At 44.3% G+C, this 23,816-nt stretch overlaps 1 protein-coding gene and 1 long non-coding RNA gene across 3 annotated transcripts; both read right to left on the bottom strand.

Moving 5' to 3' along the window:
• Nucleotides 1-3,359: 3,359 nt before the first annotated feature.
• Nucleotides 3,360-5,960, bottom strand: LOC123127429 (uncharacterized). The gene is made up of 3 exons (XM_044547130.1): nucleotides 5,800-5,960; nucleotides 4,616-4,856; nucleotides 3,360-3,826 (listed from the first exon to the last, which is right to left on the bottom strand). Exons 2-3 carry the CDS (start codon nucleotides 4,834-4,836, stop codon nucleotides 3,670-3,672), a joined length of 378 nt encoding a protein of 125 aa, XP_044403065.1. The 5' UTR covers nucleotides 4,837-4,856; nucleotides 5,800-5,960; the 3' UTR covers nucleotides 3,360-3,669.
• Nucleotides 5,961-7,123: 1,163 nt separating this feature from the next.
• LOC123127428 (uncharacterized) lies at nucleotides 7,124-12,853 on the bottom strand. Of its 2 annotated transcripts, none has more exons than XR_006462483.1 (3): nucleotides 11,511-12,850; nucleotides 9,797-10,069; nucleotides 7,124-7,575 (listed from the first exon to the last, which is right to left on the bottom strand). It is a non-coding gene; the product is annotated as an uncharacterized lncRNA (long non-coding RNA). The 2 variants fall into 2 exon arrangements; XR_006462482.1 differs by lacking the exon at nucleotides 7,124-7,575 and adding an exon at nucleotides 9,472-9,709 and having other exon boundaries at nucleotides 11,511-12,853.
• Between the last annotated feature and the right edge of the window lie 10,963 nt (nucleotides 12,854-23,816).

Raw genomic sequence — 23,816 nt, 5'->3', positions numbered from 1 at the left:
GTACTAATTAGTATGCAGCAAGAGATATTTGGCAAGTTCTAACTGCCAGCGATCATGGTTGATGGGTCATGCCCTAACTAAGATTCATCGAACAATTTATCTATTGCTGCACAAAACGAATTGCAATGATAAAAATATGTACAAGTAGCACACACACACAATCAATTACTTATAATTCCCTGCAATTTTTTGACTTATAATTCAATCAAGGGTGTGACAGAGAAGGTGAGAGGGGTGAAAGGGAGGGGAAGAAAGAGGGATACCTTGGCGCCCCACTGTGAACGTTGCATGCCGACTGATCCGCCATCCCAGAGGAAGCAGAGGAACGCCTGGGGCACCCGTCAGAGTGGAAGCAAACGGACGCCTGGCACCCATCGGAGCGGAAGCAGGCGACGATGGACCTTCGATCCGTTTTGGAGAACGAGGGTGGGTTTATTTTTGGAAGAGGATCAGGACTCAGGAGACTGCGGGAGGCTCGGAGAACGAGGGCGTTTTAGTTGGGTACTAGTAGAAATGCATGTGCGTTGCATTGGGAGAAAAAATAAATATAACCTGCTTTAGTGCCATTATGCAACAGTTTTTAATCTAATTATTTGAAACGTCAGAAATAAGGTTACACTGAATATTTCTTTTTAGACTTTGAAATTTGAACGTACCCTAACAATGTTAAACAATGTTTATGATGACCTATTTCAAGCGAGTATCGTGGTCGCTTCGTGGTGTTTTACAGCATAAGAAAATCAGATGTGCAGTTACTTGTTCATATAAGAGGAAAACTCTAAATTAATCTCTACTTCTAATGAAGCAGTTGGTAGTCTCGCTTTCAGGTTTTTTTTTGTCCCACCACTTCCGTCCGGGTTTTTTTCGTAGGTTAACCGTCGTAGATTTTTTTCGTCGCCTCCCCCACTTCATCGGTTTATTTTCACTTCACCCTCTCACACAACGAAAAAAACTGAACGGATCAGAACTTTCTATACTGACGCAAATTATTTAGTAATGTTTTTATGTAAAAGAATCAATCACAATCAATCTCTAAAGATCAAATCTAAATTAATTAATCTTCATAACGTTTGTTTTCTTCCAAATCACGTCCATAACTTTCCTTCCTTGTTTAGGCAGAAACTAAGCTTCCTATGAGTGTAGTAATAGGAAGTATTCTTTTTTTTGATGATTCGTTTCCATGCATGATAATAGTAAACTAGGCCAACATTCACCATTATTTATCAACGTCATCAAACGTATCCATTCCTACCAGTTTTAAGGGAATCTGCTCGCTATGTCTTTTTTAAGGAGATCCGCTCGCTAAGTCGTCATCGCACGTTATTTTCACAAGCAATTCCCCTAAAAAAGGCGTGGGTATTGGTAGTTGAACGCCCGCTAGGTTTTACGCCTGTCCCATCCTCGCGCTGTGCCGCCGCCACCCGCCGAATTTCCAGCCGCCCGAGCCCGTTAACTTCGCCAGCCATCGGGTCGACTGCCCCCGCCCCAAACCCCCATCCCCGAGCACTAGCTATCGCCGCGTTGCCGCCCCAAGCTCCACGCCACCGGGAACGAATCAAGCGTCGTCCCGACACCGCCGTCGTCGGCCCAGCACCTCCAGCCTTGCATGGACAGCTTCAATATGCAGTCTCCCTTGCTGCCTCACCTTCTGCCAGCGCATGCAGCGGCGGGGTTGGACGCGTGCGTGCTTGCTAGCTTGCTCTCCGTGCGTACGTACTTGCTCTGCGTGCGCCGCACCGGCCAATGCGCATGATGCGTGTGTGCCTGCTTTTCTGTATGTGTATGCCAGCGTGATGCGTGTGTGCGTTGCTGTGTGTGTATGATATAGATGGCCCGAGTGTGTGCATGCTGTGCTCTGCTCTTTGCTGATCTATGTGTTGGTGCTCCTGCTATATGTTCATGCCATACAAATGAAATTTCTGTTAATCTTCTGACATGTTGAGTTGGTTCTCTCTATCTTCTGAGGATGTCTTCTGAGGGGGTGAATGCAAAGCAGTCTATTAAGCCAGGCACTATTGCTGAGCTAAATTGACAAAAAAAATATTGGTAGCCATAGTTGTAGTTAGTAGTAGCGAGTTGTCTGATATGTATAAAGAGCCCGTTGCAACTGAGCTCGTTGCTAAATTGACAAAAAAGGTCGCCAGTGTCACTTGATATGTATGAGAATATTAAATGTATTATTAACATGATTAATATTGAACTCTTAAAGTTAATGTGGCCCCGTTGCAACGCACGGGCGTTCTTCTAGTTTCAAGTGATATTGGGATGTGCATACAAGGTAAAGAAAAATAAGATTTCTACTTATTCATCTACTTGTGCATGACTACTAAAATCAATGTCTTTTTCGGTATTATATGATCCGAACTCTCTCAGGAGACTTAGTATAGTCTCAGTGTCATCAACAAATATAAGCATTCTGATCAGGTTAAGAACCTAGACCAACACAACAACATGAAATCAATATAATAAAATGTTAAATTAACGGAGATAAATAAGGCATAGAAAAAACAAAGGATGACCAATCTCAGGAAAAGAAGATGATATAAATCAACACCCAATTATACTGATTTCGTTTAAGAAAAACAGTGTAAATAACCTGTACGGTTGTACCAATAAGAGCATTTCCTTGGTATATCCTCGTAAAATAGAAAGGGTGAAACACTGAGATGTAAGGGATGTACTCATCTTCACCGTAGATCATAGAAGATCTAGCAATATATAAGTAGTTCAAATACTAAAGGATGTGTATACAATTCTAACACATATATTATCCAAAAAAATACACGCTTGGAAGTTTAAGGAGAAAAGCAACAGAAAACCAATGAGCAGAACGGAAAAAACATATGTACAGGAAGGAAACAACACTATGTTACTAAGATAGGAACGGCTTGCCACACAATTCCATGTGCTCTTGCTCTGGTTTGTGTATGTTTGCCTTGAATAGAGACCTCTGATGAATTTTCAATCCGGAAACTAATACAAGGGTTACCTATCTTTGATTAATTTGTTTTGCCAATTAATATACTTTCTCCAGTCCATGCAGTTTTGATTGATAAACTTTCTCCGATCCATCACATACAGATAATTTGTTTCAACTTCTAGTAATCTTGCAAGCTACAAAATCTGCAACTATAAAGAACCAGCTCCAGTTTACTTGCAAAAACAGATTAATGAACAACATAGCATGGTGTTCGACTATTTGTCAGCTTGTACCTAACAAGCATCATCTCCACACTAATTGGTCCTGCTAGGTCAAAATTACCTGGATGCAACAACCTTCAAAGAATCATCTGTTGATATAGCTGATCGCCCCTGAATTTGAGAGAAAACTTACTCTTAGATAACACCCAGAAAGGTAGTTAAAAACAACTATGTAACAAGCAAGCACATCATTTAACTGTACAGAAGCATGCAAACATGTTTTCAAGAAAAACATTGGTGGTGCTCAGCACAATTAATCCAGCCGCCAATACTGCATCCAACATGCCTCAATTTCTAGGACCTCCAGATAGACGAATGAACGAAGTAATACAGCTTTTCCGTTTCCAAACAGATGGATGGGAAAAGTATGGCTCGCCAGGATGACGAGGATAGCACAGACGCCGCTGCCCCACCAAGTCTAGGTGAGCAGGTCGCACGCTAAGTTCCTGAAGGATGACCCCGCGGCCGCTACGCCGTGCAGGACGCTTCCTTGACGCGTTGCAGCAGCGGATCTCCACTGGCGTCGGGCGAGCAGATGCAGTCCTTGAAGTTGCGGAATACCCCAGGGAGGGCGCCCTTGCCATAGACCCCGACCACGCAGACTTCGAAAAAAGGAAGCATGGACCTGCACAAGTCTTGACGACATCAATGACATCGTCCTTCAGTCAACTCACAACAACCATAATGAAACCATTCTGATCATACTCAGTTTCAAATTGAACATAATAATATCCATGAACAAAGCTTATTTCTAACACACAGATTATAGTAGTGCCTCACAAAAGATTTGTACAAATACAAGGGTCGCCTATCTTTGATTAATTTGTTATGCCAGTTGATATACTTTCTCTGGTCCATGGAGTTGAACATTACTTTGATTGATATACTTTCGCTGATCCATCACATACATATAATTTGTTTCAACTTCTAGTAATCTTGCAAGCTAAAAAATCTGCAACTATAAAGAACCAGTTCCAGTTTACTTGCAAAAACAGATTAATGAACAGCATAGCATGTCGTTCGAGTATTTGTCGGCTTGTACATTAAGAAGGCATCATCTGCATACTAATTGGTCCTTCTAGGTCCAAATTACCTAGATGCAACAGCCTTCAAAGTATCATCCATTGATATTGCCGATCGCCCCTGAATTTGAGGGAAATCTTATGCTTAGATCACACCCAGAAAGGTAGCTAAAAACAACTATGTAACAAGCAAACACATCATTTAACTGTACAGAATCATGTAAAACACATTTTCAAGAAAAACATTGGTGGTACTGAGCACCGTTAATCCAGCCGTTAATACTGCATCCAACATGCCTCAATTTCTAGGACCTCCAGATAGATGAACGAACAAAGTAATAAAGCTTTTCCGTTTCCAAACGGACGGATCGGGAAAGGGAAGTATGACTTACCAGGATGACAAGGATAGCACAGACGACGTTGCCCTGCCTAGGTCCAGGTGCCGAGTTCCTGAAGGACAATCCTGCGGCCGTTGCGCCGTGTTGCAGGATGCTTCCTTGAGGTGTTGCAGCAGCGGATCTCCACTGGCGTTGGGCGAGCAGACGCAGTCCACGAAGTTGCGGAACACCCTAGGGAGGGTATCCTTGGTAGAGACCTCGACCGTGCAATACATTGGAAAAAGGAAGTATCGACCTGCACAAATTTTTACGGGGCAACAATAGCATAGTCCTTCAGTCACAAGTCACAATAACCATAATGAAACCATTCTGATCATGCTCAGTTTTAAATTGGGCATACTAACATACATGAACAAAGCTTATTTCTAACACGCAGATTATGGTTGTGCCTCGCAGAAGTTTGTTTCTAAAAAAAATCTCTTAAAAGCCATTTTGACAATGTCAGGCCTACTTTTGACAACAATTGGAAGGGGGCTAAAAAATTGATGCCAAACATAATATACCGAGATGTTTCGGCGAGAAGGAACTCACTATCCTGTGACGAACAGTGCAGAAGCAATCTCGCCGAAGTTCTGGAAGAACTCAAAAATTCGATGCGATGGAGGATTTTCGCGAGGAGCTGCTCCCGGGTTCCCTTTGTTGGTGCAGTGCTCTAATGGCTAGAATTGATGAGAGACGGCCCAAAGTAGAGGACTGGACGATAGTGGAGCTCTGACTCTGGCGATTGGAACGTCGTGGCAGACACCAGAGGCGAACCAAAGGATAGCGATGGGGAACCCTAGGCGTCGTGCTTGAACGATTCACCAGGGTAGACGGCCTGGAACCTGCGGCGACAATCCTCTATGTTGTAGTCGAATTTGTCCCCATCCACCTGCACCGCCGCCGCCGCCACCTCCACCTCCACCTCCACCTCCGTCCCCTTCTCTGTACGTTGCCGGCTCATCCGGCCTACGGCTTGCCGCCAGAGCCATGGATTTGAGCACCCATAGAAACGATGGCATGGTGGGCGCGTGAAGGGGAAGGGTGCGGCTGCTCGAGGCCCTGGCGAGAATCCTTGGGCGGCGCGGCCATTGGGGAGCGGTGACGCAGCAGGGGAGGTCGCATTGGGGGCTCCTGTTGTGAGCAAGCGGTAGAGGACGGGAGCGGAGAATCTGGCCGGAGGGGAGGGAGGCGCGGACCGTGGGGAGCTCGGGCGCGCGCTGCGCAGCGCCGGAGGTAGCCGGAAGTGGCCGGCGTAGGTGGTGGTGGTGGCGGCGGCGGCGGCGATGACTTCGTGGGACTTCGCGAGAGGCAGAGGAGGCGAGCCCGTGCTCCTCCTGTGGTCGCGTTTTTTTCTTTACAAATCAGCTTGGACTACGGGTTGAATAGTCCAACCGACAGGGTGTTTTATGCAAAAATAAAGCGTTTTTCTCAGATTCATTTGACAAGGGACTGCGGGTTCGATGATTAAAAATCACATGGGTCTTCGTGTAAAAACGCCGTAACGGTGAATCCGAAAGACTCAACCCATGCTTTATTATTACTAGCAAACATGTCCGTGCGTTGCAACGTGAGAACAAAATATATCATATGCCTCGGTCCAATAGTACACAAAATCAAGTAAATCATCTTTTTCATGTTGTTAACCTGAGAAAAGTGGAACACTTGATGATTCTAGCATTAAATGTCGTACTAAGACTAACTATTGACTTATGTTAGTCCTCATAGTGATGAAAATGTGGGCCATTATTAGCTGAAGACGACCCAAAAGCTTCAGTAAATCTTTGACTTGTGTATATCGTTACGCACATACGTGTGGAAGAAAGAAGGGTTAATTGGATAAATACCGCGCGTATTCTTGCGATTCCAAAAAACACCACTACAATTTACAAAGTTTGAAAATGGTCCAGAAGATCAATGGCGTCGTCAAGGATTTACAAATGGTCATGTTGTGGAGCATGTAAAGACCTCCTTTGTGGTTTTGAGGAGGTTGGTGTTAATTGGGAATGGTCTGTGCATAGAGTCGCGCATGCGTTTGCTACGGATGGCTACTTGAATAAAATTTGTAAGACTTCGTTCCGAGTTCCACCCGAGAGTTTGTGAGCTTAGTGGTGGCCTCGGAGTGTAACATTCCTTGAATTCCGTAAAAGAAATAGTGGCATGCTAACTCATGTCATATATTCAGCCAAAGATCATCTAATATTGGCATGCCAAATTTAACAATGTTGGTTGGTAGCTCCGTGTAAAAAAAAGGAAAAAAATGTTGGTTGGTACTTAAATTAATTTTTTTGCGAAAGATATTCAAATTAATCGTAATAACATCTTATATTATGAGACGGATGAAATAGCCTTTTCAAATTGATTAATTTTTTAGAAAATACTTTCAAATCAATCATGGGATATAAGTAAATACAGTTCATAGTGTCCATGAAATTAAGTTAAGTTCAATTACGGCTGGTGAGTTCTCGCCAACATTAGTAATATCTTTCTCAAAGAGGTTGCTGGAAACTACAATAACAGTCACATCAGAAAAATTCTTAACATGGTGCAGTGCCCAGTGCATATATATACAGAGTTAATTGCATTCTGCTTTATACTATTAAAAAAATACATTCCGCTATACTTGTTTTCGGTTTTCATGTTCAGTTTATTAGAGAATGCATGACATCATGTTCAGTTTATAGTAGTACTTAAAATTCCCCAGGCTTTCCGTGCACATGAAAACTGCATCTTCTCTCTCCTTCTCTATTTTCCCAAACCGCTCTCATGAAAGGTGCTAGAAAAATCTTCATGCTTCTTGTTTCTTCATCGGAGTTCTACCAACAAAATTCCCTACCTTTTCTTCTTCCAATCATTCTCCAGAGGCAAAATCAACTAAGTATCTCCTCCCTCGATCTCCTGTTGCTTGTTCTGTCCTTGCTCTCCTCAGCCACGGGAGGCGGTAGAGCTTACACTGCGCCAGAGTGTGTCTACAGCTGCACGAGAGGAAACAAAACAGAAGAGCTTGTGTTAGCTAGAGGCTGCCTGCGAGTATGGCCTGCACGGAGCCGGCAAGCGTCGTTTCGGTCGTTTCCGTATCAGGTCGTGAGCCACAGTCGATGGAAGAAGACAGAGGTCTGGAGCTGGCAAGTGGCGAGCGCCTCGGGGGAGAGAAGACGGCATGCCGCGCACGAAGGTGCGGAGAGGCGGCGGGATCCTAGAGCAGAGTAGCGTGAGGCGACGGCGGAGATGCTGGGGGAGGTGCCTGAAAGTTTCGTTGGTCGGAACCGTCCGTACACCATGAAAGGCCGCGTCAAGAGGAGCGTCGACAGAATCGACGGCCGCTGTCTGCCCGTGTGCTCCGCTCTGTGCGTTGCCCCTGCCTTTGGGACAGTCCTACTGAGCGGACTAGAATGCCACGTGCGGCAAGATGTCACAAGTCGAACGGCGGGATCCTAGAGCAGAGTAGCGTGAGGCGACGGCGGAGATGCTGGGGGAGGTGCCTGAAAGTTTCGTTGGTCGAAACCGTCCGTACACCATGAAAGGCCGCGTCGAGAGGAGCGTCGACAGGATCGACGGCCGCTGTCTGCCCGTGTGCTCCGCTCTGTGCATTGCCCCTGCCTTTGGGACAGTCCTACTGAGCGGACTGGAATGCCACGTGCGGCAAGATGTCACAAGTCGAAGGTCGTCTTCTCACGCACGCCGCCAGCCGGCCTCAACTTCGACCAAGCTTCAATTTGACTTCGCGATAGCTGTGCTATGAGATTTTGTTGAGCCAGCAGCGCACACACGCAATGATACGTGATTTGGACATGATTTTGTGCTAGACGATATGTATGTTGCGTGGTGATGGAGATTCAATGTCAACAACACACACGAAGGGGATGATGCAGTGTGGCTGGAGGAGCGGTCCCACGCTGGCCGCCGGGGAGTTCGGGCCGAAGGCGTCGTCCATGACAGCGATGAAGCTGCGTGCAACCATGGATGCAGAAGCCGAGTCCCATGCTTCGATGTTGACCTTTATGATTTTCGAGCATAGTTCAGCTACTGGTGTTGTTGTTGTGCTGGCCCTGGCCGCTACTGGTCCGCTGGGGACCACGGTACCAAGCATCTCATCCTTCCTCTTTTCATTGAATCTTGGCCGTAGAGGGACATATTTAGGAGAGAAGAGAAAACATGTTATATGGCAGCAGGACTTGAGGTCGTATGGCATTAGGACTTCTAGTCCGCGTAGGATTGCAGCCGTGACGGGAGAGATAGAAAGCTTAGTTGATATGGGCCAAAGCAGTGCTAGCGTGGAAGTGGTCAGGCCCAAGCGGACGCCGGCGATAGCGAATAAAATAGATACAAAATTTAGTACCACCTCGAATATGTTTAAAATTCAAACTGAAAGTGTAAAATCGCGGAAAGAAGCGTATTGTGACGGTGAATCCACGGAGTCAATCCGTGCTTTATTATTAAAAAACTAGCACAAATGCCCGTGCGTTGCAACGGGTACAAAATAAATAAACTTATTCTTAGAAATTTTAAATAAAAACTCAAACAACTTTGAAAGTAGCAAAAATATTATTTGAAGTGTTGAAAAGTGCATTTTCTATGCCATGTTGAAGGACCAATCTCATAATTCACAAACAAATATTTTCTAATAATTAGTTCATAGTAAAACACATGAAAATATGTCAATTTTGAACATAAAACAAAAAGGTAGTGTGGGTGCAAAGTTGAATGTTGAGCATCACCATAATATTCTGAAGTTGTTGATGTAACATTATGTATCCGGATTTCGCTGAGGAGGACTATCACTATGGCAGCCATCATATTCCTTTGTTTATATAGGAGGCAAGGATAAGAGCAGTAGTATGATGAGAGAGGGGAAAGAAAAGGCTTCCATGAAAACGTAATATAGTTCAGATTCACCAAAAAGCAACAAAATATCACTACATCAGATCATAGTTTGTGACAACACAATCTTTACTTTCTTGGTGCATCTAATCTGCATTCTATAGATCTCAATTACATTTCATGGATAAGAGCAAATTAACTTTCCCACAAAAAAAGAGAGCAAATTAACCTAACGGTTTTGTGACATATCTGGCCATCAACACAGGTTCCATGATCCACAACTTATGTCTGGAGATGTGCATTAGTTATTTCAGTTTAGAAAAAATGATGTATATTGTGAAGAATCAATCTACAATGTTACTTTGTTATTGTTACCTTAATGATGAAGAGTCTTTATCACGATGGGAACACCCACCAGCACAGAAAGGACATCCATGCACTAAGTGACCACGGGACGACATGAATCATTCCATTTTGGAAGGAGGGGCGGAGGAGTTGCCATCATATGCGGAGGAGGATTCCTCCGAGCCCAGAGGATGAGGAGGTGAAGAAGAGTCCCGGCTGAGACTCTTTTCCCTCGGCTCGGTTGGGCCGTTCATACTGAGGCCCATACAGATAACAAACCCTCGGCTCGGTTGCCATCATATCCTGGACACAAACATCGATAATATTGCAGAAACAAAATTTAGTACCACCTCGAATATGTTTTAAATTCAAACTGAAAGCATAAAATCACGTTAAGAAGCGTATTGTGACGGTGAACCCAAGAGACTCAACCCGTGCTTTATTATTATAGCAAAAAGGCCCGTGCGTTGCAACGGTACAAAATGAAAATGGTTATAAACTCAAAATACAATTTACTATTTAAATAATGTTGCAGGTAGCATAACAATATTAGAAGTAAATTAAAGTACCAAGGACCATATTCTTGACACGAGTGGAAATTCGCTAATACTTCCACAAAGAAAAGAAATTCCCTGAGGTTAGAAGCAAAATGATGCACCTCGTGTTCGTGTTTTACTTGTGAAGCTAACGTGAAGCTGACATCAAAACAGGAAGTAAAAAATCAAAGATATTAAAAGGCTTAGTAATCAAAGGAGATAAGCAATGTCCAACAAAAAGAGAAAACATTAATATTCGGAGTAATTGCGTACCAGTCACGCCTTAAACCATTTGCTACACAACGATTGTCGCATATAGGGAGTAAGTATATTTCCTTTTTTGCAAAAAAACTTTCAATATATTCATCTTCCGTTATCTATTTTCCTTTTTCTTTTATTAAACATGTGTACACTGTTTATCATGCCTACTTTTCTAGATCACAACCGATATCTTGGCCTGCGTGCCACTTGTAGTATCTTTCTCTGTTCAACTTGTGGAATATTTTAATTTAAAAAAACATGTGGAATATTGGCACATTTTGGACCCATTCCAGGCATTGTGTATGAATGCCGATTTAATCGGTCAGTTTAATTAATAATCGGCCTCCATTAAATCCATCAATCCACCTTTAATTAATTCCTCCATTCCATATATGAGCGAGATTTAATTGGGGTCTTTCTCCCATAATTCGGGATTGTTGGGATTTGATCTAGTCTCTCTCCCATTAATTTCACCAAACCATCTCTCTCCCCATAATTTTCCCTTTCATTACTTCCATATATGAGCGCCCGATTTAATTCTACTTTTTAATTCCTCCGTATATATATAATTCCTCTTCTCCCGTAATTCCTTCTTTTTGGGAAGCATGGTCGCTACGTATACATATCCTCTCTACTTTTACATGTGAACAAGACTTGTCTCAATTGGTGGCAGCGCTCAACATTGAAGTGGAGGTCGTGAGCTCGATCCCCCGTGAGCAATTATTTTTCTCCACGTTCTTTATTAGTCGGCCCGACTTTCCCAGATGCCGGTCACCGGCCCTTTTTCTGAAAGTACAATTGCAAGATAACACATGCACCTTTGTATTTAAGAAGTGAATCCAAGGCTAAAATAGTACTATCTTCTACTGACCATTCCACATATCAAATTTAGTCCATCTACATATCGTATAGCAAGAGACGGAGGTTTGAAGGAAGGGGGATCTAACCTTGGATACTGCATCGTCGCCAACCTCGTTCGCCTCTCTAAACTGAATATTATGTCTGAAATATCCAAAATTAATAATTGGTAATAGTATTTATAGTGCTTCCCTACTACTCGAGGAAGGTAATATACGGTGAGACGAATGCGACAACGTCATTGCCTCAGCCATGTACGCCTCCCTTCTCACCAAGCCTAACTACAACAACAGACTTCAGTCCTTGCAGGCCAAACAAATAGCAGCAACGTTAATGTTCATGCAGTGCTTAAAAGTATTTGATAAATTATTAGTAGTACAAAATTATTACAAAAATATCTAGCGCATGTTCACACAACAATTATTTTGCATCTTGTTGTAGAAATTTATCAATATGCACAATTAGCGTAAACTAAATTATAGGATTGTACGTAGGCAACACACAGCCACACATGTACCTTGATTTCTCTCTGAACTTCCCAGGCTTTTCCACTGATCTACTGAAGGGATATGTTGGCGTCGGTGGCGGTCAGCTCCCAATGAGGGGAATCAGGATTGCTAGCGCCCGTAAATCTTTTCAGTCATCAGTCTCCAGCATGCTTGGCTTTCCGCCGCCCACAATGGTTTCTAGCGTTCCATTGTGTGCCAGCTAGGTTGTAGTACTCAAAAGATGCAAAGAATACTCACATATGTTTCGCTGCTTCTTTATTTTTCGGAGACCAATGAACGTCTTGTTATTAGTACCACCAATTATATGCGACTCTAGGATTAGTCTACGTGATCATAGTTATGTCTTGATTTATTTGCCGCTGGATTCGCTCGCCACACCACCGAATCAATCAAGACAATAAGATACCGATTCTCTGCCACACCACCGATCTGCTTTCATCGCTCACCCGCACCAACTTCCAACGATCCCAGTTAAAGGAGCACAACGGTTGGTTTTCTTCAGACTTTATGCGTACAACATTGGTTACCGGCGACAACGCTCAAATTTTGGACGACGACGAGGTTGCAAGTGAGCCTTGGGGGCTGGTCGTCACGCAGCTAGAGCGCGAGGCGCCGTAAAAGCCTGCTTGTCGGACTTGTCGGTGTTGCAGATGTCACGGAGGTTGTAGGCAAGCTTGATGACTTGCAGCTTGCCGGAGATGAGCAAGTCGCGCGTGCCTTTGGGCTAGGTGTCGAGGACCACCTATATGAAGAAGTTAGACCACAATATACGCACCTAGATGAAGTGCCCCGCGGGATCAGCCTCGGCGGACGTCTCCTTGCCCAGCGGCTCCTCCGCCTCCACGGGATCCACCCTCACCTCTTTCCGAGCAAAATCGCTAGATTTTTTCGGCGTGACTCCTTGTGTTTGCTCTCGATGGGAAGCGAGCGGGGGCGTCAATCAATCAGAGATCCAGATCGAGCAGGATTAGGGTGCGATGATGGGCCATAGAATGGGCTGAGGCCCAGGCAAGCGATCCGAGGAATCGGTCGTACGAACCATTAACTTTAGTACCACCTTGGATTTTGGAAAAATATGGACGTGTGGAAAAAAACTGAAAGCGTAAATTCACGAGAAGTAGCGTATTGTGATGGTGAACCCACGGAATCAATCCGTGCTTTATTATTATTATTATTATAGGGATAGACTAGCACAAATGCCCGTGCGTTGCAACGGGAAAAAACTTTGACGTGGATTCAAATTTAATGAGAATTATTAAATGTTGCTCATTTTCTAATCGGCTCAGTGCGCCACTTCTTCTATCCAACTCTAACAAATTTTGTATTAATATTGATAGAAGAAGGGAACATAATTCTAAAAACATATAGTTCACTTCATATTTTTCCTATTCCTCTTTCCTCGAGTAGCGGATATTACTCGCATTTGTAGTGATATAGTATAAAATTAATGTTATTGCTGTGATGTCTACCAGAGTAGAGTTTCAGTAGAGCAACAAAAAGAAAAAAAAAGCCAGAATGAAGAATAGAGGGAAAAACTTGTGGAACTCACAAATTGTTGTTAATTCCCTCACTTCAGAATTGTTCAATTAACACACTTGATTTTCTGTTTAAAATTAGATTAGTAACACAAAGTCTCGAGCTTGAAACATGCAGCGTGCAATGATGAGCCATGAAATCAACTGCCCCACACAATCCCACTTTAGTTAGGAGTTTTTCGCACTGCTTTTCAGTCAGGTCATGAAGTCAACTGTGTGGTGGTTCCTTTCAATGCCCAAAACAGACCGACCTTTATAAGGTTGTCCGCTCTGATGTTAACCTTGCTTAGGCAACTTGCTGGTAATACCGGAGAATTTCTACGTATATAAAGGGCTACGGATTGATCTAAACGAACGATGTGGGACTAATCTAACATAAAATATGGATGCTCACCTGATAACCCCTAGCGCTATCTATTTTTTCCCACGCGGCTTGCGGCCCAGCAAAGGCCTAGCACTCTATTTTTCCAAGCCCGGCGAAGCACTGCAGGTCATCGGTAGTACTATTCATTAGTACTAACGGCCCGCTCCAAACAGCATCATGCGCTGGTTCAATTGGTCGCACCCTTGGTAACGAAGTGGAGGTGTTGAGTTCGACTCCTGAGTACCAGGTATATGTGGACTGGCTTTTTATTTTTAGTACCACCTCGCTTATACATTTTAAATAAAAACTAAAAGCGTAAATCCACGGAGAAAGCGCATTGTGACGGTGAACCCACGGAGTCAATTCGTGCTTTATTATTAGGGATAGATAGGGAAAGATTATATTAAAAAAAATTCATGACCCCGGCGCGTGGAGCTCGTCGGCGGCAAGTCAGCCATTGCCGATGATAGTGAATCCGACGATGGAGTCCCTAGACTAGAGAGGTAGGTGATGTGCGGCACGGGCAGGCGACCTCGTCTTTGCTGAGGCGCGTGCAGTCCTGCCCAGGGTGGTGGGTTGTTGTGGTGGTCGAGGAGGATGCGTGTAGTTGTTGGGTCAGCGCCGACGGCTTGGAGGAGGAGGCAGGCAGCGGCAGGTGCGGATGAGATGCGGGCGACTTAGGCGTGAAGGTGTAGGCGGCCTCGTAGGGGACGATGGAGGGGACACGTGTGCTGCCGTAGAGCGTCGCGACTGTCGGTGTCAAAACCGGTGGATCTCGGGTAGGGGGTCCCGAACTGCGCGTCTAAGGCGGATGGTAACAGGAGGCAGGGAACACGATGTTTTACCCAGGTTCGGGCCCTCTTGATGGAGGTAAAACCCTACGTCCTGCTTGATTAATATTGATGATATGAGTAGTACAAGAGTAGATCTACCACGAGATCAGAGAGGCTAAACCCTAGAAGCTAGCCTATGGTATGATTGTATGTTGTTCTACGGACTAAAACCCTCCGGTTTATATAGACACCGGAGAAGGCTAGGGTTACACAAGGTCGGTTACAAAGAAGGAGATATACATATCCATAATGCCTAGCTTGCCTTCCACGCCAAGTAGAGTCCCATCCGAACACGAGACGAAGTCTTCAATCTTGTATCTTCATAGTCTAACAGTCCGGCTAAAGGATATAGTCCGGCTGTCCGGAGTGTTGGGAAACGTAGCAGAAATTCAAAATTTTCTACGCATCACCAAGATCAATCTATGGAGTAATCTAGCAACGATGGGAAGGAGAGTGCATCTACATACCCTTGTAGATCGCTAAGAGGAAGCGTTCAAGTGAACGGGGTTGATGGAGTCGTACTCGTCGTGATCCAAATCACCGATGATCCTAGTGCCGAACGGACGACACCTCCGTGTTCAACACACGTACAGCCCGGTGATGTCTCCTACGCCTTGATCCATCAAGGGGAGAAGGAGAGGTTGGGGAAGACTCCATCCAGCAGCAGCACGACGGCGTGGTGGTGGTGGAGGAGCGTGGTACTCCAGCAGGGCTTCGCCAAGCACCACAAGAGACGGGAGGGAGAGGGGTAGGGCTGCGCCAAGAAGGAGATGTTCTCGTGTCTATGGCAGCCCAAAAACCCCACTATATATAGGGGAAAGGGAGGGGCTGTGCCCCCACCTAGGTTTCCACCCCTAGGGGTGGCGGCCAGCCCTAGATCCCATCTAGGGGGCGGCCAAGGGGGGAGAGAGGGGGGCGCACCACTAGGTGGGCCTTAGGCCCATCTGAGCCTAGGGTTTCCCCCTTTTCCCTTCTCTCTTCGCCTTGGGCCCTAGTGGGGGGGCGCACCAGCCCACCTGGGGCTGGTCCCCCTTCACACTTGGCCCACGCAGCCCTCTGGGGCAGGTGGCCCCACCTGGTGGACCCCCGGGACCCTCCCGGTGGTCCCGGTACGTTACCGATAGCACCCGAAACTTTTCCGGTGACCAAAACAGGACTTCCCATATATAAATCTTTACATCCGGACCATTCCAGAACTCCTCGTGATGTCCGGGATCTCATCCGGGACTCCGAACAACATTCAGTAACCACGTATATCTATTCCCTATAACCCTAGTGTCATCGAACCTTAAGTGTGTAGACCCTACGGGTTCGGGAACCATGCAGACATGACCGAGACAACTCTCCGGTCAATAACCAACAACGGGATCTGGATACCCATGTTGGCTCCCACATGTTCCACGATGATCTCATCGGATGAACCACAATGTCAAGGACTTAATCAATCCCGTATTCAATTCCCTTTGTCCAGCGGTATTGTACTTGCCCGAGATTCGATCGTCGGTATCCCGATACCTTGTTCAATCTCGTTACCGGCAAGTCTCTTTACTCGTTCCGTAACACATCATCCCGTGATCAACTCCTTGGTCACATTGTGCACATTATGATGATGTCCTACCGAGTGGGTCCAGAGATACCTCTCCGTTTACACGGAGTGACAAATCCCAGTCTCGATTCGTGCCAACCCAACAGACACTTTCAGAGATACCTGTAGTGTACCTTTATAGCCACCCAGTTACGTTGTGACGTTTGGCACACCCAAAGCACTTCTACGGTATCCGGGAGTTGCACAATCTCATGGTCTAAGGAAATGATACTTGACATTAGAAAAGTTTTAGCATACGAACTACACGATCTTTGTGCTAGGCTTAGGATTGGGTCTTGTCCATCACATCATTCTCCTAATGATGTGATCCTGTTATCAACGACATCCAATGTCCATGGTCAGGAAATCGTAACCATCTATTGATCAACGAGCTAGTCAACTAGAGGCTTACTAGGGACATGGTGTTGTCTATGTATCCACACATGTATCTGAATTTCCTATCAATACAATTCTAGCATGGATAATAAACGATTATCATGAACAAGGAAATATAATAATAACCAATTTATTATTGCCTCTAGGGCATATTTCCAACAGTCTGCCACTTGCACTAGAGTCAATAATCTAGTTCACATCGCCATGTGATTAATACTTACAGGTCACATCGCCATGTGACCAACATCCAAGAGTCTACTAGACTCAATGATCTAGTTCACATCACTATGTGATAAACACTCAAAGAGTTCTGGGTTTGATCATGTTATGCTTGTGAGAGAGGTTGTAGTCAACGGGTCTTTCCATATTCAGATCCCTATGTATTTTGCAAAACTTTATGTCATATCGTAGATGCTGCTACCACGTTCCACTTGGAGCTATTCCAAATTGTTGCTCCATTATACGTATCCAGTATCTCTACTCAGAGCTATCCGGATAGGTGTTAAGCTTGCATCGATGTAACTCTTTACGTCGAACTCTTTATCACCTCCATAACCGAGAAACATTTCCTTATTCCTCTAAGGATAATTTTGACCGCTATCTAGTGATCTACTCCTAGATCACCTTTGTACCCTCTTACCAGACATGTGGCAAGGCACACATTAGGTGCGGTACTCAGCATGGCATACCGTATAGAGTCTATGACAAAAGCATAGGGGACAACCTTCGTCCTTCCTCTTTCTTCTGTCGTGGTCAATCTTTGAGTCTTACTCAACTTCACACCTTACAACTCAGGTAAGAACCCCTTCTTTGACTGATCTATTTTGAACTCCTTCAAAAACATGTCAAGGTGTGCGTTCTTTGAAAGTATCATCAGGCGTCTTGATCTATCTCTATAGATCTTGATGCCCAATATGTAAGCAGCTTTATCCAGGTCTTCCTTTGAAAATCACTCTTCAAACAACCGTTTATGCTTTCCAGAAATTTTACATCATTTCGGATCAACAATATGTCATCCACATATACTTATCAGAAATGTTGTAGTGCTCCCACTCACTTTCTTGTAAATACAAGTTTCTAGCAAACATTGTATAAATCTAAAAGCTTTGATCACTCCATCAAAGCACATATTCCGATTCCGAGATGCTTGCTCTAGTCCATAGAAGGATCGTTGGAGCCAGCATACCTTTTAGCATACTTAGGATCGACGAAACCTTTTATTGTATCACATACAACTTTTTCTTACGAAAACTGGTAAGAAAACTTGCTTTGACATCCATCTGTTAGATTTCATAATCGAAAATACAGCTAATGCTATCATGATTCCGACGGACTCAAGCATCGCTACGGGTGAGAAATTCTCATCGTAGTCAACTCCTTGAACTTGTGAAAAGACTCTTTCCCACAAGTCGAGCTTCATAGACGGTAACATTACCGCCCACGTCCGTTTTCTTCTTAAAGATCCATTTATCTCAATGGCTTGCCGATCATCGGGCAAGTCCACCAAAGTCAATACTTTGTTCTGATATATGAATCCTATCTCGGATTTCATGGCTTCTAACCATTTGTCGGAATACGGGCCCACCATCGCTTCTCCATAGATCGTAGGTTCATTGTTGTCTAACAACATGATGTCTAAGACAGGATTACCGTACCACTTCGGAGTAGTACATATCCTTGTCGACCTACGAGGTTCGATAGCAACTTGATCCGGAGCTTCATGATCACTATCATTAACTTCCTATTCAACAGACGTAGGTGCCACAGAAAACATCTTTCTGTGTTGCATCATTCTCTGGTTGAAATAAAGGTTCGACAACCTCATCAAGTTCTATCTTCCTCCCACTCAATTCTTTTGAGAGAAACTCCTTGTCGAGAAAGGACCCGTTCTTAGCGACAAACAATTTGCCCTCGGATCTGAGATAGAAGGTATACCCAACTGTCACCTTTGGGTATCCTATGAAGATGTGTTTGTCCGCTTTGGGTTCGAGCTTCTCCGGCTGAAGCCTTAAGCATCGCAGCCCCAAACATTAAGAAACGACAACTTTGGTTTCTTGCCAAACCAATGTTCATACGACGTCGTCTCAACGGACTTAGATGGTGTCCTATCTAAAGTGAATGCAGTTGTCTCTAACGCATAACCTCAAAATGAAAATGGTAGATTGGTATGAGACATCATAGATCGCACCATATCTCATAGGGTTCGATTACGACGTCCGGACACACCATTACCTTGTGGTGTTCCAGGTGGCTACAACTGTGAAACAATTCCACAATGTCTTAAGTGATTGCCAAACTTGTTGGGTTTCGTAGTAATTTCAAAAATTTCTTACGCACATGCAAGATCATGTGATGCATAGCAACGAGGGGGAGAGTGTTGTCTACGTACCCAACGCAGACCGACTATGGAAGCGATGACACGACGTAGAGGAAGTAGTCGTACGTCTTCACGATCCAACCGATCAAGCACCGAAACTACGGCACCTCCGAGTTCAAGCACACGTTCAGCTCGATGACGATCCCCGGACTCTGATCCAGCAAAGTGTCGGGGTAGAGTTTCTTCAGCACGATGGCATGGTGACGATCTTGATGAACTACAGCAGCAGGGCTTCGCCTAAACTCCGCTACAGTATTATCGAGGTATATGGTGGCAGGGGGTACCACACACGGCTAAGGAATAGATCACGTGGATCAACTTGTGTGTTCTAGGGTGCCTCTACCTCAGTATATAAAGGAGCCAAGGGGGAAGGGGGGCGCCGGCCAGAGAGAGGGCGCAGGAGGAGTCCTACTCCTTCCGGGAGTAGGACTCCCCCCCAATCCTATTCCAACTAGGATTCCCCAAGGGGGGAAAGAGGGAGAAGGGTGGCCGCCCACCTCTCCTAGTCCTAATAGGACTAGGGGAAGGGGGGAGGCGCGCAGCCCCTTTGGGCTGCCCTTTTATCCTTTCCACTAAGGCCCATGAAGGCCCATATGGCTTCCGGGGGGTTCCGGTAACCTCCCGGTAACCCGGTAAAATCCCGATTTCACCCGGAACATTTCCGATATCCAAACATAGGCTTCCAATATATCAATCTTTACGTCTCGACCATTTCAAGACTCCTCGTCATGTCCGTGATCACATCCGGGACTCCGAACAACCTTCGGTACATCAAAATGCATAAACTTATAATGTAACTGTCATCGTAACCTTAAGCGTGCGGACCCTACGGGTTCGAGAACAATGTAGACATGACCGAGACACGTCTCCGATCAATAACCAATAGCGGGACCTGGATGCCCATATTGGCTCCTACATATTCTACGAAGATCTTTATCGGTCAACCGCATAACAACATACGTTGTTCCCTTTGTCATCGGTATGTTACTTGCCCGAGATTCGATCGTCGGTATCCAATACCTAGCTCAATCTCGTTACCGGCAAGTCTCTTTACTCGTTCCGTAATACATCATCTCACAACTAACATATTAGTTGTAAAGCTTGCAAGGCTTATGTGATGTGTATTACCAAGAGGGCCCAGAGATACCTCTCCGACAATCGGAGTGACAAATCCTAATCTCGAAATACGCCAACCCAACATCTACCTTTGGAGACACCTGTAATGCTCCTTTATAATCACCCAGTTACGTTGTGACGTTTGGTAGCACCCAAAGTGTTCCTCCGGTAAACGGGAGTTGCATAATCTCATAGTCATAGGAACATGTATAAGTCATGAAGAAAGCAATAGCAACATACTAAACGATCGGGTGCTAAGCTAATGGAATGGGTCATGTCAATCAGATCATTCAACTAATGATGTGACCTCGTTAATCAAATAACAACTCATTGTTCATGGTCAGGAAACATAACCATCTTTGATTAAAGAGCTAGTCAAGTAGAGGCATACTAGTGACACTTTGTTTGTCTATGTATTCACACATGTATTATGTTTCCGGTTAATACAATTCTAGCATGAATAATAAACATTTATCATGATTATAAGGAAATAAATAATAACTTTATTATTGCCTCTAGGGCATATTTCCTTCAGTCTCCCACTTGCACTAGAGTCAATAATCTAGATTACACTGTAATGAATCTAACACCCATGGAGCTTTGGTGCTGATCATGTTTTGCTCGTGGAAGAGGCTTAGTCAACGGGTCTGCAACATTCAGATCCGTATGTATCTTGCAAATCTCTATGTCTCCCACCTGGACTAGATCCCGGATGGAGTTGAAGCGTCTCTTGATGTGTTTGGTCCTTTTGTGAAATCTGGATTCCTTTGCCAAGGCAATTGCACCAGTATTGTCACAAAAGATTTTCATTGGACCCGATGCATTAGGTATGACACCTAGATCGGATATGAACTCCTTCATCCAGACTCCTTCGTTCGCTGCTTCCGAAGCAGCTATGTACTCCGCTTCACATGTAGATCCCGCTACGACGCTTTGTTTAGAACTGCACCAACTGACAGCTCCACCGTTTAATGTAAACACGTATCCGGTTTGCGATTTAGAATCGTCCGGATCAGTGTCAAAGCTTGCATCAACGTAACCTTTTACGGTGAGCTCTTTGTCACCTCCATATACGAGAAACATATCCTTAGTCCTTTTCAGGTATTTCAGGATGTTCTTGACCGCTGTCCAGTGATCCACTCCTGGATTACTTTGGTACCTCCCTGCTAAACTTATAGCAAGGCACACATCAGGTCTGGTACACAGCATTGCATACATGATAGATCCTATGGCTGATGCATAGGGAACATCTTTCATATTCTCTCTACCTTCTGCAGTGGTCGGGCATTGAGTCTTACTCAACTTCACACCTTGTAACACAGGCAAGAACCCTTTCTTTGCTTGATCCATTTTGAACTTCTTCAAAATTTTGTCAAGGTATGTGCTTTGTGAAAGTCCAATTAAGCGTCTTGATCTATCTCTATAGATCTTAATGCCTAATATGTAAGCAGCTTCACCGAGGTCTTTCATTGAAAAACTTTTATTCAAGTATCCCTTTATGCTATCCAGAAATTCTATATCATTTCCAATTAGCAATATGTCATCCACATATAATATCAGAAATGCTACAGAGCTCCCACTCACTTTCTTGTAAATACAGGCTTCTCCGAAAGTCTGTATAAAACCAAATGCTTTGATCACACTATCAAAACGTTTATTCCAACTCCGAGAGGCTTGCACCAGTCCATAAATGGATCGCTGGAGCTTGCACACTTTGTTAGCTCCCTTTGGATCGACAAAACCTTCCGGTTGCATCATATACAACTCTTCTTCCAGAAATCCATTCAGGAATGCAGTTTTGACATCCATCTGCCAAATTTCATAATCATAAAATGCGGCAATCGCTAACATGATTCGGACGGACTTAAGCATCGCTACGGGTGAGAAGGTCTCATCGTAGTCAATCCCTTGAACTTGCCGAAAACCTTTTGCGACAAGTCGAGCTTTGTAGACAGTAACATTACCATCGGCGTCAGTCTTCTTCTTAAAGATCCATTTATTTTCAATTGCTTGCCGATCATCGGGCAAGTCAACCAAAGTCCATACTTTGTTCTCATACATGGATCCCATCTCAGATTTCATGGCTTCAAGCCACTTTGCGGAATCTGGGCTCACCATCGCTTCTTCATAGTTCGTAGGTTCATCATGATCTAGTAGCATGACTTGCAGAACAGGATTACCGTACCACTCTGGTGCGGATCTTACTCTGGTTGATCTACGAGGTTCAGTAGTATCTTGATCTGAAGTTTCATGATCATTATCATTGGCTTCCTCTCTAACTGGTGTAGGTGTCACTGAAACAGTTTTCTGTGATGTACTACTTTCCAGTAAGGGAGCAGGTACAGTTACCTCATCAAGTTCTACTTTCCTCCCACTCACTTCTTTCGAGAGAAACTCCTTCTCTAGAAAGGATCCATTCTTGGCAACGAATGTCTTGCCTTCGGATCTGTGATAGAAGGTGTACCCAACAGTTTCCTTTGGGTATCCTATGAAGACACACTTCTCCGATTTGGGTTCGAGCTTATCAGGTTGAAGCTTTTTCACATAAGCATCGCAGCCCCAAACTTTAAGAAACGACAACTTTGGTTTCTTGCCAAACCACAGTTCATAAGGCGTCGTCTCAACGGATTTTGATGGTGCCCTATTTAACGTGAATGCGGCCGTCTCTAGAGCATAACCCCAAAACGATAGCGGTAAATCAGTAAGAGACATCATAGATCGTACCATATCCAGTAAAGTACGATTACGACGTTCGGACACACCATTACGCTGTGGTGTTCCAGGTGGCGTGAGTTGCGAAACTATTCCACAATTTTTCAAATGTACACCAAACTCGTAACTCAAATATTCTCCTCCACGATCAGATCGTAGAAACTTTATTTTCTTGTTACGATGATTTTCAACTTCACTCTGAAATTCTTTGAACTTTTCAAATGTTTCAGACTTATGTTTCATTAAGTAGATATACCCATATCTGCTTAAATCATCTGTGAAGGTGAGAAAATAACGATATCCGCCACGAGCCTCAATATTCATCGGACCACATACATCGGTATGTATGATTTCCAACAAATCTGTTGCTCTCTCCATAGTACCGGAGAACGGTGTTTTAGTCATCTTGCCCATGAGGCACGGTTCGTAAGTACCAAGTGATTCATAATCAAGTGGTTCCAAAAGTCCATCAGTATGGAGTTTCTTCATGCGCTTTATACCGATATGACCTAAACGACAGTGCCACAAATAAGTTGCACTTTCATTATCAACTCTGCATCTTTTGGTTTCAACATTATGAATATGTGTATTACTACTATCGAGATTCAATAAGAACAGACCACTCTTCAAGGGTGCATGACCATAAAAGATATTACTCATATAAATAGAACAACCATTATTCTCTGATTTAAATGAATAACCGTCTCGCATTAAACAAGATCCAGATATAATGTTCATGCTCAACGCTGGCACCAAATAACAATTATTTAGGTCTAATATTAATCCCGAAGGTAGATGTAGAGGTAGTGTGCCGACCGCGATCACATCGACTTTGGAACCGTTTCCCACGCGCATCGTCACCTCGTCCTTTGCCAGTGCCCGCTTATTCCGTAGTCCCTGTTTCGAGTTGCAAATATTAGCAACAGAACCAGTATCAAATACCCAGGTGCTACTGCGAGCTCTAGTAA

This window comes from Triticum aestivum, chromosome 6A (assembly GCF_018294505.1).
Source record: "Triticum aestivum cultivar Chinese Spring chromosome 6A, IWGSC CS RefSeq v2.1, whole genome shotgun sequence".
In the NCBI taxonomy this organism is placed as follows: domain Eukaryota; kingdom Viridiplantae; phylum Streptophyta; class Magnoliopsida; order Poales; family Poaceae; genus Triticum; species Triticum aestivum.
The sequence above is the reverse complement of the archived record's forward strand: the minus strand, read 5'-3'. Positions and strand labels throughout refer to the sequence as shown.

Excerpts from the sequence above, each read along its gene's own strand:
- LOC123127429 (XM_044547130.1), bottom strand. The coding sequence starts at position 4,836 with ATGTATTGCACGGTCGAGGTCTCTACCAAGGATACCCTCCCTAGGGTG. Across the intron at positions 3,827-4,615 it reads GTGCTATCCTTGTCATCCTG|GTCCATGCTTCCTTTTTTCG; the intron begins GTAAGTCATACT and ends AGACTTGTGCAG.